The following is a 12,875-nucleotide window of genomic DNA, read 5'->3' on the forward strand; positions in this document are numbered from 1 at the left end:
AATTTTGAAATTAATTAGAAATTAATGTTACCACCTTTTCACATATCAATTATGGCAGTTTCTTATCCATGCGGAATAATGCATGATTTTAGTATAATTGCTGAGAAATGTAAGTGTGCATTTGTTTTTTTAAGATTAAGACGCCTGAATCTGAATGGATGTCTGAATGATTAACGTGTTGTTTCTAGATCTGAATACTGAATGATTAAGACTATTTGTTTGTTTTAACATCTGAATATATGTAATTTATTTATTTGTAATAAATATGCAATTCAAATTTAAAAAGTAACAAAATATTATATGACAAAAATATTTAGATAAAGTATTAACTTAAACAACAAACATTATTTGAGTGATAATTAAATTATTTAAAGATATTAATAAATAAATAAATTATGTTAAGTATAATTATTAAACTATCTAAATTATTAAAAAAAGATATATCGATTAAAATTATTGTTATAAGATGTAATTATAAAATGAATTACTACAACAGTGAGAGAGTTTTGAGGTGTAAGTTATAATTACTAGAATAGTTCAATATTTTTAATAACAAAGTGAGAGAAAAATAAATAATTGTCAAATGAGAGAGAAAAATAAATAATTGTATTATAATCCATCGCATTATAATTCATTTGATAATAAATTAAGTTATTTTAATTCATTTTACACGTATATAGACAGGAAAATAATAAAGCAAGAGAGTTTTGAGGGAATATATCATGTTTTAAAAAGAGATTGAATAATATTCAGACTCTTTTTCATATCTGACTAATTCAGAGGATTTCAGACACATTAAGAGACAATTATAAAAAAAACAAATGCACTTGATGAACTGAAGTCTGAACCATTCAGATTTAGACCTCCATTAAGTGCAAACAAATGAGGCCTAAATGACTTAGAGGAAACGGTAATTGACATGTTTATTTTTGTAAAATAACAATAATAAGTAAATTAAATTTGAAGAAATTATCCCCCAAGAAAAAAAATAATCTTTGGCCAAATAGCGGTGTCATGTCATTTTTTTTAATGCCTAGCTTCATATATGTATTGATGGTGAGAATTGAAAGTTTAAGTTTCCAAATATAAATTTAATATATTTTTTGAAATTCAAAGAATGTGAATCCTAATAATAACTAAGGATCCTGATAATTTATTTTGTAGTCTCTTTTAAAATTAGTTTTAAAATTTTATTACTTTAGCATTATATTTAAACATTATATATACTTAGGCACAAAATCAAAATAATATTTTTAATTTATGAACTTTTAATTACAATTCTTATATTTATTGTGTTTTGATATATTATTATATATGTTAAATAAAATTTTTAGTAAAAAGTATAAATTTATATCATCTACATAGAGATAGATAAAATCAAGTATTCCTAAAAGATCACAAATTTTCAAAGAGCGAAAACTTTGAATAAACTACACAACTAATTATAAATAATGTTATGAATTTAAAGTATTAACTTTCATTTTTTGAATTTGAAAACTAAAAGAAATCTTAACACATTCATTGCACTTGAATAATAGTAAAAATTACATTTTTGATCAATAAAATAGTTTATCACCGCACGAAGCGCGACCACTTCCACTAGTTATGAAAATAAAGAGGTATGAGTCATGAAGCTGATTTTTAAATAATAATAATTGAGAAAATTAAAAATAAAATTTTAAAAAGGAGAAAAAAAAAGAAATAAGATGGAGCTATTAAGAGGTGACACACCATCTCCTATATGACCTTTCTTTCTTTCTTTCTTTCTTTATATATAGAGAGAGATTAATTGATGTTAGGTAATATATTGTGAAAAATAGTTTGAAGAAGAAATAAATAAGGGGAAAGGACAGAAACGACAATTCAAATTAAACTTTTTTCACGAAAATGACCATGAAATTTAAATTTCACTTTCTAGCCATTTTAATTTGTTGGCTTATTCTATATCATTTCTACACACCTTCTATACAATTTTTATACATATCTTATACATATAAATATTTTATACGAAAATTATACAATTTCAATACACAATTTATATAATAATTGTACACTTTTTTACATATTTTATACAATAATTATATAATTTTTATATACTTTCTATATAATTTTTTTTATATATTTTATACATATACATATTTGATAGAACTATACAATTTTTATACATATATCTTATATAGATACATATTCTATATAACAATTGTTTTGTTGTTATATAATTATATTTAATTATTATTTCTAATCAATAAAAAAGCAGAATATTTTTCAGTTAAAATATTTATAGCAAAAAAAATTGAAATATTTTTAAAAGGGTCAAATGGCTCAAGTTGAAAACTGTATCAATATTCTGTATCAGTATTGTATCTGATCTTCATGAGCCAAAATGACCAAATTAGGAAATGACTATAAAGTGAAAATACTTTATCCGATCGTCCACTTTTTGGTAAAATGTCAAACTTAGACTATTTATTTTAACAAGTGCTACACAATCTTTTGGAAAAAGGACACTCTATGATAATTTTAAAAAATAATAGCCCAAGTTTGGGCATTTGGACATATGTCCAGTTGGGTAAACAAATGCCATTTTATGGCCATTTCCTAATCTTTCTCAATTTGGGTCATTTTAGTCCACGTAGTCCATATACAATCTATATACAATACTGATACAATCTACATGCAATACTGATACAATATTCAACTTGCGCAATTTGGCCCTTTTAAAAATATTTCAATTTTTTTTTACTATAAATTTTTTAATTGATTAAATATTCTATTTTTTATTGTTTAGAAATAATAATTAAATTATATAAAAATGATATAATTATTAAATAGAATATGTATTTATATAAGATATATGTATAGAAATTGTATAGTTTTATCAAATATGTATATGTGCAAAATATATATAAAAAATATATAGGAAGTGTATGAAAATTATATAATTGCTGTATAAAATGTGTAAAAAAGAATATACAGTTATTATATAAATTGTGTATCAAAACTGTATAATTTTCGTATAGAATATTTATATGTATAAGATTTGTATAGAAGCTGTATAGAAAGTGTGTAGAAATGGGATATAGAACAAGCCAATAAATTAAAATGACTAGAAAGTGAAATTTAAATTTCATGATTATTTTTATGGAAATAATTTAATTTGAAGTGTCATTCTCCGTATCTTTTTTTCCAATAATTAATGCTAATGTAAAATATAGAAAAAATTGTCTTTATTTGTCTTAAATTAAAAATAAATTAGAGCACAATAAATATTCCACTACAAATTGTTTCGGCGGTGCACCAGGAAAACAAGTAACGTGTCCATTTTTATACAGCGCAGGAAAAAAAAAGGTAAGCAACAGAAAATCAAATCTCAAAAGGAAGATGGGGGAATTGAGGGGACTGAAACTGGATCAACAGCATGGAAAATCGAGAGTGAGAGTAGCTAGGGTTTGGAAAGAAGGAGATGGAAAACATCATTTTTCTGAATGGAGTGTTAACATCAGTCTCCTTTCCAATTGTTTGCCCGCTTATTTCTCCGGCGATAATTATGATATCGTCGCGACCGATACCATGAAGAACACTGTAATATTCCTTTTATATTGTTCATATGCATGCATCTAGAATTATAGGCATTTTTATTAGATTAAGGACGGCTCAATAAAATTATTGGCTACACAACTTTATCCGAGCAAAATCTTGTTGGACCGGTCATGAATCTAATGCTCCAGTTCATTATCTGTGAAACTAGCTACAGAAATGCTAGTATTTCGGTTATCGCCTTATTTTTGAAGAAATTGGACGATCCTGAGTTATGATCGAGACAATAGACTGATGTAATTGTTTAAGCTATTGTATGATTTTAAAATTTTTTATTCACTTTTCGCTGATTAGACAATCAGCATATACTCTTTTTTGGGGGCCCGATTCCCTGCTTTAGTGGCTTGACTGATGTTCAATTTCCTCCTTCGTGAAAATAATTATAGAAATGCTAGTATTTCTGTTTTCACCTTTTTTTATTTGAAGAAATTGAATGATCTTTGAGTTATGAATGAGTCAATAGGATTGATCTAATTGTGTAAGATATTTTATGATAACTGATTTTGATTTCTTCATTTTTCATTGATTAGACAATCAGCTTGTACTTTTTTGGGAAACAAAATTTGATCAAGTTCTGAGTTATGTACAGTGTACTTGAGGTTTTCATTATATCATTGGTTCTGACTATTGAATTGCGAAATAGGTATATGCAAAAGCCAAGGAATGTTCAGAACAATTGTCAGCTGAAGATTTTGCCGTTGTACTTGCAAAGCACTTCACCTCCTTTTATCAGCAGGTAACATTTTGTCTCTTTGTCCAGATCTAATAATCCCCAACTTATTTGATACTGAGGCGTAGTAGTATTTGTTGTTATTGTTGTCAAGATTTAATAATGGAAACTCAATAGAAAAGTAATTGAATCTCAATGGAACAGTGTTTTTGGGACAATTTTCTGATTTCTATTACTGGAAGAAAAATGAACTTGTTACAAGAAATAAAATGGTCTTAAACAACAGCAACAACATACCAAATGCAATCCCACTAGTGAGGTCTAGGGAGGGTGGTGTGTACGCAGCCTTACCCTGCCTTGTGACGGTAGAGAGACAGTTTCCGATAGTCCCTGAACATAACAAAATCAAAGGAAAGGCAAGGAACGTAGAGGCCATTGATGGGCTTGATTTCTACAGGGAATTAGAAAAGAAGATATTAGAAGAAGAAGAGAAGGATCAAAGAAGAGAGAGAGAGAACTGAGATAATCCTCAATTTTGTATACTTTTCACGTAGCCCCAACCCTTTTTAAATGAGCAAGCAACCGGTCGCCTAACTTCAACTAGGTGCCCCTTACACGATCATTATAATATCCGAGTTCATTACACTCTTGCCAGTTGCCATGTTATGATATTAGTTATCTGCCATTGCCCACTTGGTTATTTTAGCCACTGAAGTAAGTAATTTTCGGAAGGTTGCTATGTTAATTAAACATCTATGGTGCATGCTGACAGTGTGCCGAAAGACATCTCATTTTTTCGCACAGATCAGTCTTATATCATGTTCATTAATTTGGCAATTTCTCTGTTCAGAAGAATAAGCAATTGCGTATTTGTTGCCTTCTGTTGTGTGTAGAGTTTGGGAATTCTTGTGCTGTGCTGGTGACATTGTTTGATATAATTATAGGACTGTCTTAACCACACTTTACATGGATCTTCTTAAGTTCTTTTTCATATATTCTGTTGTAGGTCACTGGTGCAATTGTTAATATAGTTGAAAAGCCATGGGAACGCGTTAGCATAAACGGCCAACAACATGACCATGGTAAGCCTTTTGATTTACGAAAGAATTTGTTGCATATTTCCACAAGAAATTCCACTAAATGAAGCTTTGACTTACCTTATGCTGCTAATATCATACATTGCAAGTATTCTTCTTAATTTCTTTGATTTCTCATCTTCCGCTTGGCTAATTTCCTCCCTTTCTCGACTCTTATTTCATCTCCTTGGTGTCAAATTAATTTTCTTAGACCAGCACATGTGTGATTGGAATTTCAGTCCCATTGTAAGTTATGATAAGACATTTTGTGAGTAATAATGTAACTTCTTCTTTTTTCCCTATGTTATTATATTTTTCAAAGAATTAGGCAGCGTCTACATCTTAGTTTTAATTTAACAATATGATGTCAAATTTGATAAGGCAAGATCAAGTTCAAAGTCAAGTCCGAGACAATTTTGCTTCCAAATAATGAGTTCTGTCCGTAAAAGTTTCCCAAATAGTCTATATACTTGTATTTCTCATTTTATCATATGATCTTATTTGAAAATTAGATCTTCATGAAAAGCTAAAACATTAAGATTGATAATGGCTACAAACTGGTTAATACAGTTAACGAAATAAACCTGATCTGACATTGTAATTTTTGTTTTGCCACATCATGTGTTTCCATAGTCCTATTTGCCTGACTATGGTAAATTAGAATGAGCTCAATCTCGGTGATACCTAAGTCTTGGTAGGCAGAGTACACGTTACCTGTGCTAGTGGAGGTACTATGTACCCGGTTGATAAGTTGAGATGTGTGCTAACTGGCTCAGACACAACAATTATCCATTTTAATTTTTTCTTAGAAGAGCTCAATCTGATGGTACTCCATGAAATGATCTACTTCGACTTCGAAAGTTTGCTGAGCAATCTAGTGAATATTGCTTTCAAGCAAAAACTGCAATCCTTTTTTTAATCAAGAAAATAATGGGTCCAAGTGGTTTAGGGTGATGAAATAAAATCTTGGCCCTACCCGCGTCTTCAGGCAACAGTAGAATATTTGTGGCCCATGCAGGTCTTGAACCTGCAACCTTCATGTTCAACCAAAAATCTGCAACTTCCTAAATTAGCTAATTAATCTTTGCAACAGGAAACTGATTTTCCTTAAAACTTATTTCTTTGATAAAAAGGACATCTATCTTCCGAAAGTCTTGTCTGCTCCATGATGAGAAGACTATGCTTTGTAGCTTTCTCCTTTTCTCGATCAATCACCATTTACTATCTTCGTACTGCTGCTCACAACGATTTGGTTCAACTAGTTTTCCCTCATTTGGACTGAGAATGAAGCTCAACGTGATCATCTTTTCTTTTGCCAAATGCTTCCAAGAGCTATTTATGTCTGAAGCTACTTTTTTGGAGATACTTCTCAAATCCATTTTAGCTGATCATATCAATTTTTAGCTAATAAAAGGCCTTAAAGTTGGTCGTCTGTTGTGTATTATAAGGAGCTATAATATTCCTGGAACAGAGTTGTGAAATCCCAAGAGTTGCAGTGTGTGACTCCAATATCTTGAATTTATTGGCTCAGAATATTGTCTAGTCTAGGAGTTGAATACTGGAGGAGACGCCTTGAGAAAGGGGTTTAAAACCCCAAAAAGAGGGCCTTGTTCTATGAATTGCAAAATAGTTGTAGCTAATGATTCAATGAGTTTAGAGGAGTCAAGTGGTTGCATGGGAAAACATCTAGCTTTGGGATTCCTGAGTGTCTTAAGCCATAATGTTGCTTTTGTTTGATATCTCTAATTCATTGCACCTCCTAACTTCGCTTTCCATTTATACAATCTGATTTTCTATCCGATGAAGTGATCCACTAAGATTAATGAAGAAATTGGTTTCCTTGAGTTAATTATTGTTGTATGTTGCCATCATTACAAGGTTTTAAGCTTGGCTCTGAGAGACACACAACTGAAGTAATGGTCGATAAATCAGGAACATTGCGCATGACATCTGGTATTGAAGGATTATCAATTCTGAAGACAACTAAGGTAATCCCTGTTACACATTGGCTTAATTTCTTTCTTTATTTTCTGCTTCAAGTTGTTGCAGATAAAGTTACAGTTCCACATATCTAAAAACAAGAAAGTAAAAGGGTTCTGGAGTTTGAGTTGAAGCTTTTTAGAGTTGTCCTATTAAGATATGCCTTCCCCACACCCTGGACGATGTTAGTGGAGGGGTGGGGCTATGGTTCAGGGGCAAGGCGACAAGGGTAGTGCTCTCAGAAATAATGGAGAAATAGCCGGTATATAGTTTGAGATGGTGGTGGTTGTAGTTTGAGATGTTTTATATGTGGGTCAGACAAGATCAAGTTGGTCCCACACAGGTCCTTAGTTTTCCTTGCGCTAAAATTGGAGCGCCAAAATCTAATGTAATTCTTCCTATGGGAATTAGGAATTTTTTTACTTGTGATAAAAATTGGTAGTACACCTTTCTTGATACGCCACCCTCGAATAATAAGTGCAGTATCGGTTTGTGTAACAAATAGCTTATTGAAACAGTCAGGTTTTGAAGGATTCATTAGGGACCAGTACACTATGTTGCCTGAAACACGGGAAAGGATGATGGCTACAGAAGTCACTGCATCTTGGAGGTAAATTCTTCTTCCTTTTTTTTTTTTTTTCTAAAAGAAGTGGTGTTAAAGTTTCTGACATGAATGAAATCTTAGTCTTGCTTGTTAGTTGTTAATAACTGTACCATGTTTCATTTCTGCCCATTGTTGACTGTGTGGCGTGTTGTGAACCTGAGCGGTGGTTCATATAGGTACTCTTTTGAATCTCTCTCAAGTCTTCCCCTGAAGCCGCTGTATTTCACAGAGAGATACACGGATGTGAAAGAGGTTTTGCTTAACACGTTCTTTGGACCATCTAAGGAAGGAGTGTACAGTCCGTCTGTTCAAGCCACACTTCACGAAATGGCAAAGGCTGTTCTTGAAAGGTCTTTCTCTCAATATCAACTCATAATTTTTTTTCCTAGCACACATATAAGAGAAACTAAACTTCTAAGACACTTTATTTTCTTCTTCAAGTTTCATAATTGCTATGAATCCTTACAGTTTCTAGGTATTTTTTCTTTCAGGTTTCCTGACATTTCATTCATTCAGTTGAGGATGCCAAATCTCCATTTTCTGCCTGTCAATTTGCCAAGCAAAGATAATCCAGTAATTGTCAAGGTAAAGTTCCCCTTCCCTCATTCACCGGACTGCAATGGGACTCTGTACTGAAATACAGTGAATTTGATGACCAAGTTATTCCCAAGTAATGATATTTATCAGGCCACATCCCGTCCAAAACTGAACCAATTTCCATGAGAAAAGATGGACAATTACTTAAACCTTTTCTCTAGCTTCTCAGAACTAATTTAACCTTAATTTGATAAATACTTTGAGGCCTTCCCCTTGTGATGAAATGGAAATTGTCAAAGTTTAAAAATACAACAACAACATACCCAGTGTATTTCCACAAGGTGTGTCTGGGGAGGATAAGTGTACGCAGTCCATGCCACTATATCAGATGAATAGAGGCTGTTTCGATAGACCCTCGGTTCAGGACATATAACAGTATAACCAACAAACAAACAGAATACATAAAAGCACACAACAAAAAAGGGATAACATACCGCTAGACAATAATGAAAACAAGGCACCCACAAAGTCAAGTTTAAGAATAATTCTACCAAAATGATTTCAATCATGCATATTGATTCTTTAAGCAGTTCTGAATGATATATACTGTGTACGTATGGATTTTAGTAGGGGTGTGCATCGGTCGGTTCGGTTCGGTTTTACATATTATCGGTTCGGTTTATCGGTTTTCGGTTTTTAAATATGCTAAATCAATAATCAAACCAATAAGATATTTTTTATCGGTTTATGGTTTTTAGTCCTTAACGGTTCGGTTTTCGGTTTAACCGATAAGAAAATACTCATAAAATAGAAATGTAGTAACTAACATGAAAAAAAATCGAATCTCAGTTGCAAACAAAAATTCTATATAATTTGTTTTAATTTACAAGAATCTTCAAGTTTTTAGGAGAAATTAAGAGTTTGTATAATTGAAATAATAGGTTTGTTAATTAGTAGAGATTAAAGAGAAATATATAATAAGTCATTTATATATATATATATTCTTATTGGGTTATCGGTTTACCCAATAACCCAATAAGAAAAAACCAAACCGAACCAATAACCCAATAATTTTTTTTTATAAAACCATTAAAAAACCGTTAACCCAATAAACCAATAACATTTTTATTGGTTCGGTTTTTGCACACCTCTAGATCTTAGAGGAAAGGAAGTTCGCAAAAGTGAGGAAAGAAATATAAGAAAAAAGGATGATAAGAGATTAATCTTCCTAGCATCATATCTGTGCCAGTTTTATGGTTTGTGGTATGTACATTACCATTTTACCTGTTCCAAAGCAAAGGAAGAAGAGAGATAAGAAGACCAATGGAGAACCTAAGTTGCTTTAGGAAAGCGCAAGACAGGCTTGGCTAGAAGGGAAAGGGTGGGACTAAGGGCCAGGTGAAGTCTAGGCTGCTGGGGCAATTGAGTAGGGTTGGGCATAAAATACTGAAAACCAAATTACCGAACCGAATCGAAAAATTTGTTATTTGGTACGATATTTGGGAGTAAAATTTCAAATTTATGGTAATCGGGTTTGGATTTGGTATAAGATATTAATAACGTTTGGTATTTGGTAGTTACTGGATACCAAATTATTAATCAAATAAAGGTCCAGCACGTATATATATAATACATCTAATTGACCCATTGTCAGCCGAAAGCTCAAAGGTCGAAAGGTCCACCCTCCATTCTTCACTTCTGCTTTACAATAATATTAGTCAAAAGCTCTAACCGAGCTAACCCTATTATCTGAATAAATTTGTTAGTTTCCTTCAATGTGAGTAGGTTGATTTTCAGAAATTTAGTTAGACAAAATAGGATTAGCTAGAAGGGAAAGGGTGGGACTAAGGGCCAGGTGAAGTCTAGGTTGCTGGGGCAATTGAGTAGAGGATTGATGGCTGGACTTGGGAGGGGAGCAATCATTGAAGTGAATCAGTGGGGCTGGGGTAGAAGCTTGTGGATAAGGTCCAAATTTTGTTCATGTTAAAGAACTTAAAAAGTAGATGTATTGCAACGATTTCAAAATTGATGCTTGATAAATGCACAAAAGCTAGAGTAGCTGCCACTCTGGCTAAGAAGAAACTTCAACAAACTATGTAGAGTTCTCTCTCCCTGCTTTTGCCATGGCATGGTGGTAGCAAAATCATCGAATGCTCTAATCTCTGGAAACTGGAAAATACTAACTTTTCTGAACATTGAAAACATGTCAATGCTGGAGGGATGGCCTGAATGTATTTGGCCTCTGGGTAGGAAGAAAGTGGTGGCTTGCCAGTTTTATTGTTGCATTGCATATTGCATTCATTCGGTCAGAAAAGTTATATGCCGCTACAAGTTGATCCTCTTGGGAATTATATATAACCCTCTGATCACGCTCTCATTTGCTTGAATCAATGTCTGATCTTTGATCTATTTTAACCTTTCAGTTTGACGATGATGTTTATTTGCCAACGGATGAACCACATGGAACAATTCAGGCGACTCTCAGTCATATCAGGTCAAACATGTGAACTGCTGCTGATCAAAGGATGCATATGTGCACCTTCTTACATTTAGTTGTTACCAACGCAAAGCTACTAAAGGGGGAAAAGTTTTTAGCAAGAAGCAACCACCTAAAATGGTTCTGAAACTTGGAAGTTCATTGTACACATGTAGCATATAGGTGTCTAATTGTCATTATCATGTAAAATAAATGTGTTGCAACATGACCTATCATTGTGATGTAATCCAGAGCGATAATAAATCAGCTTCATGTTTGAGTCGTATTACAATTATGTTTCGTCAAATTTATCTCAATCCTTCAACTGTCGATATTCTTACACCTACTGTAATTTTATCTTATATCAGACGACTTTCAGCTCTTTAAAAAGTTATAATTAACTAATATACAAGCATAATCGCGATGGAGGACTCATTAAGGGATTGGCAAATTAAGTTTGGGACCTTGGTTAAGAAAAGGAGCAAAGGAAAACGCTTTTGGAGATCGAGATTTTTTACCATATCAAACTCGATAAATCGGACTCCTGACTATGAATAGTTATTGAGGTAATCTTTAGTTGTTGAGGTAATCTTTATTTTCTTAGTTATTTTCAAGTTATAGTCGTTGAAGTAATCTTTATTTTCTTAGTTATTTTCATATTCAATTCCCGGGATCCCCACCCCTATAAAGTAATGCATAAGTTGCACAGAAGTTGAGTTTCTTTTTCTCGGTGGACTGATTGTTGATAATGTCACGAGAATATTACAAGTAGAATATTATGTACCATGCCTTGGTTAAAATAGAAAAACGTCTACTTTTGATTGAAAATATTTTCTCAAACAATTTCAAAGAGTTTATTACAAACACTTCCAAATTCCAATACCTGACATAAACCAAAATTGAAATCCCACACTTACTATAACAACAACAACATATCCGGTACAATCCCACCATATGAGGTTTGGGGAGGGTAGAGTGTACATAAACCTTACCACTACCTTGGAGGCAAAGAGGTTGTTAGGTTGTTTCAGGTAGACCCTTGACTCAAGGAAAAACATTCCGAAACAATACAGAAAAGAAGCAGTGAAATGACAAAAACTATATCAAAATACTATAGACAACCTTCCAAAACATCCTAAGCAATAATCAAAACAAGATAATAAACATCTTAAGCAATAATCAAAACAAGATAATACAGTAATCGAGGTACAAAAAAAACAGGGAGTGACCAAAATCAAAGGACAAGAAACTACGAGAGTAGAGTAATATTACGACTAATAATATGGAAGAATAAACGAGACAAAACTTTAACATTGAAAACAAAATACAAAAAGAGGAAACAAATGATCAGTTAGAATAACCTTTCTCACTGGATACACCATTTATTAAGAGAAATTATCAAACTCACACACCAACTAATATATCGACTTGTAAAAGATCTGTATACCTCTAAATACGAGACGTCTAAACATTAGGTTGTAGGCCAAGTCCTTTCCGTGTATTCCCAACAAATAAATCCCCGGATTTTATCATTCCTGGGACTCGTCCAGCAATAGAGAAACAAGGGAACTGAGCCACTGCTTTTTTTCTCCCAAGAGAAACTATGGCAAGTGCCTTAGTAGCTGGCTTATATATAGCCAATTTCTCATCTTTTGCTCCCTTTGTTAACAAGGCGATGTTCTTGGCAGCTATCTTTGCATGACTTTGAGCCAAATATCCTTGTTTAAGTTCCTGCATTTCACCAGAATTAAGAACAAATCCGATGCAACAAGAACGTTTAAGAAGGTGAGAAAAGGTTCATTTACTTACCGGAATATCAGTGATATCCCCAATACCAAAAATATTGTTGTGACCTTTGACCCTCAAATTTGAATCAACCATTAGCCTTCCTTGAGTATCCAAGCTATCCTTCAAGATAGTTTCTTTTAGCCATGA

At 32.5% G+C, this 12,875-nt stretch overlaps 2 protein-coding genes across 2 annotated transcripts; one reads left to right on the forward strand and one right to left on the reverse strand.

Annotated features, from left to right (window-relative positions):
• The first annotated feature begins 3,263 nt into the window (after positions 1-3,263).
• On the forward strand, positions 3,264-11,247 carry LOC107851994 (uricase-2 isozyme 1). Its single transcript, XM_016697038.2, has 8 exons — positions 3,264-3,582; positions 4,241-4,333; positions 5,274-5,349; positions 7,222-7,331; positions 7,842-7,933; positions 8,104-8,277; positions 8,419-8,512; positions 10,888-11,247. Exons 1-8 carry the CDS (start codon positions 3,382-3,384, stop codon positions 10,969-10,971), a joined length of 924 nt encoding a protein of 307 aa, XP_016552524.2. The 5' UTR covers positions 3,264-3,381; the 3' UTR covers positions 10,972-11,247.
• A 1,095-nt stretch (positions 11,248-12,342) lies between these two features.
• On the reverse strand, positions 12,343-12,842 carry LOC124885190 (apoptosis-inducing factor homolog B-like). Its single transcript, XM_047400877.1, has 2 exons — positions 12,750-12,842; positions 12,343-12,671 (listed from the first exon to the last, which is right to left on the reverse strand). The coding sequence occupies exons 1-2, from the start codon at positions 12,819-12,821 to the stop codon at positions 12,405-12,407; spliced, it is 339 nt and encodes a 112-aa protein (XP_047256833.1). The 5' UTR covers positions 12,822-12,842; the 3' UTR covers positions 12,343-12,404.
• Positions 12,843-12,875: the final 33 nt, after the last annotated feature.

Source organism: Capsicum annuum, chromosome 12 (genome assembly GCF_002878395.1).
Source record: "Capsicum annuum cultivar UCD-10X-F1 chromosome 12, UCD10Xv1.1, whole genome shotgun sequence".
In the NCBI taxonomy this organism is placed as follows: Eukaryota; Viridiplantae; Streptophyta; class Magnoliopsida; order Solanales; family Solanaceae; genus Capsicum; species Capsicum annuum.

What these genes read in the sequence shown, in the direction of transcription:
- LOC124885190 (XM_047400877.1), bottom strand. Translation starts at nt 12,821, where the DNA reads ATGGTTGATTCAAATTTGAGGGTCAAAGGTCACAACAATATTTTTGGT. An exon ending in GGGATATCACTGATATTCCG is followed by an intron (nt 12,672 to 12,749) that starts GTAAGTAAATGA and finishes GGTGAAATGCAG; the next exon opens with GAACTTAAACAAGGATATTT.
- LOC107851994 (XM_016697038.2), top strand. Translation starts at nt 3,382, where the DNA reads ATGGGGGAATTGAGGGGACTGAAACTGGATCAACAGCATGGAAAATCG. An exon ending in CCGATACCATGAAGAACACT is followed by an intron (nt 3,583 to 4,240) that starts GTAATATTCCTT and finishes ATTGCGAAATAG; the next exon opens with GTATATGCAAAAGCCAAGGA. An exon ending in CAATTCTGAAGACAACTAAG is followed by an intron (nt 7,332 to 7,841) that starts GTAATCCCTGTT and finishes TTATTGAAACAG; the next exon opens with TCAGGTTTTGAAGGATTCAT.